This window comes from Sinocyclocheilus anshuiensis, unplaced genomic scaffold, assembly GCF_001515605.1.
Source record: "Sinocyclocheilus anshuiensis isolate Anshui unplaced genomic scaffold, SAMN03320099.WGS_v1.1 scaffold2376, whole genome shotgun sequence".
In the NCBI taxonomy this organism is placed as follows: domain Eukaryota; kingdom Metazoa; phylum Chordata; class Actinopteri; order Cypriniformes; family Cyprinidae; genus Sinocyclocheilus; species Sinocyclocheilus anshuiensis.
This window is the reverse complement of record NW_015547633.1, coordinates 40,471-42,573: the sequence shown is the minus strand read 5'-3', so window position 1 is coordinate 42,573 and position 2,103 is coordinate 40,471. Positions and strand designations below refer to the sequence as shown.

Below are 2,103 nucleotides of genomic sequence, written 5' to 3'. Positions count from 1 at the left end.
ATAAGTATTTTTTACAAGTTTTTAGCAAAGAACACAAGTCTGTCAACGGTCTCTGGTTTAAGAGAAGCTCTGTGGCATGAAACTATGATCCCACTGGCACTAAAAACCCTCTCAGATGGGAAGCTAGTTGCTGCATTTCTTATATAAATTAATACCAAAGACTTATGCACTCTCTGTCTATATTATGAAAACTGGTAAAACAAATGAAAAATATTATAACAGTGAAATTCCTAATAGTAATTCCAAATTGCCATAGCCTATGTTTCTCTATTCAAACAACAGCGGTTAAGTAAGTGCATTTATTCAGCGATCACAATCGCAAACAATACAGTCGAGACCTCATGACAGAACACAGACTGGTTGAGTGACACTTTCATTTAGATCGCTAAACTCCAGCTTGTTTATTGGTGTTTTCAGATCATCTGCAGCGGCGCTTCCGCAATGAGGAGTGAGTGCATGCGAATGGTTGCCAGATTGCTTAAAATAAGCAAAACACAGAGCAGAAAATGTATGCTTGTAACAGCGAAGCTCTGATTCGGGGATTTGAACTATTGATATCTGGCAACCGCACTCATGAAAGCTTGCGTAGTAGAGGCGTGTGGAGCAGTCTGCATTGCAATAACATGTTGTCTCCTTTGTTGGACATTCGGCGTGTTCTTTTGGGAAAGTATGCTTGCATTTGAAATATTCGATATTCACGATATTTTCACATTTTACATCATCGTCAAAATTATTGCGATATTATCGCTAATATTCGATATATCGCCCGGCCCTAGTCTGAATTTGTATTTTTGATTATTTTTTGAAGGAAACCATAAAATAAAGTATAAGGGAAAAAAGAAAAAAAAAAACATGCTAAAACTTTTAATCCTATATATGCATGTTAAAGTACTTGATATGGTGTTAACAATGAGTAGTGCTCAGCTGAGTTCTGTGCGTTTTTTAAAATGTCAATGCTGAGACGTGTGAAAATCTGGGATTTAAAGTCCAATTTAAACCAAGAAATAAGCAAGATTTAGGGGGGAAATTTGTGATTTTTTTCAGTTAACATTTTTTACTCTTAACTTTTATTTTTATGCTGATAATATTATATAATTTATGATAATATTTTATAAAATATAATTCAATGAAAATCTAATTTAAATCTAATTTATATTAAATGTGTAACCATATAACGATTGAAAATAAGATGTGTTTTGCATAAAATTATTCACTAAAAAGATATAAATCCATGACAAAACTGTGGGTAGATTTGAAACTGACACAGTTCTGTTAATTGGAAGTTACTAAAAGATGTCAATAATGTCAATGCATTGCTCTCTAAAAACTAACACTAGAAACTAACTGCTTTTTTGGAGAAACGTCTCCACACACACACACACACTCTCACACACGCACACGTGCACATGCACACACGCTCACGCACACACTCACGCACACACACTCACACAATCACACACGCTCACGCACTCACGCACACACACGTGCAGGGCTGTACCTGATGGGAGCTGTAGGAGGACTGGTTGTGGTTGTGCATGATGGGAGGAGGACACAGACTGTACTGCAGCGGCTGCCCCAGTAAAGAGTAGCGTCCATCTGCTGACACACACACACACACACTGTCAGTGGCACATGGCACATGGTCACCACGGGTCCAAAGCTCATCATGATGTCATGAGTGAGTTTGAAGACTAGATATAAGCTGGTATTTTGAATCATAAGAAAACCAGGAAAACAATCCAACAATGAATCCTGTCCAGGTGAATCTCAAACAGCAAAGCTTCCTATTGGTTGTCACGTAGCTCTATTTCTATAGCACATTACAAGCAGGACAGCTTCACACCAGATGTTCAATTAGCATGTTTTTGTGTTTTGCTTTGGTACCGAAATTGGTACCGAGAACCATGGATTTTCACTGGTATCGGTACCGAATACTGAAATTTTGGTACCGTGACAACACTAAAGTAGACTGCCCATTGGTTCAGCTACATCCGAAATAAGTTGCTCAGTTATGAGGAGAATCTGGCTCCGATCTTCAGTGGCACAGGACAGATTCTCAGATCTTTCTTTACTGCACATAGAGAACGATTTGACTGAAAAACA

At 37.9% G+C, this 2,103-nt stretch overlaps 1 protein-coding gene across 1 annotated transcript in view; it reads right to left on the bottom strand.

Annotated features, from left to right (window-relative positions):
• Nucleotides 1-2,103, bottom strand: part of LOC107701798 (R3H domain-containing protein 2-like) — a 41,663-nt gene that overhangs the window by 4,973 nt on the left and 34,587 nt on the right. Inside the window, exons 21-22 of the mRNA XM_016503907.1 lie at nt 1,961-2,093; nt 1,499-1,619 (exon numbers count right to left, since the gene is read on the bottom strand). Of these exons, the coding sequence (XP_016359393.1) occupies nt 1,499-1,619; nt 1,961-2,093 (254 nt within the window). The remainder of the gene's footprint in view (nt 1-1,498; nt 1,620-1,960; nt 2,094-2,103) is intronic.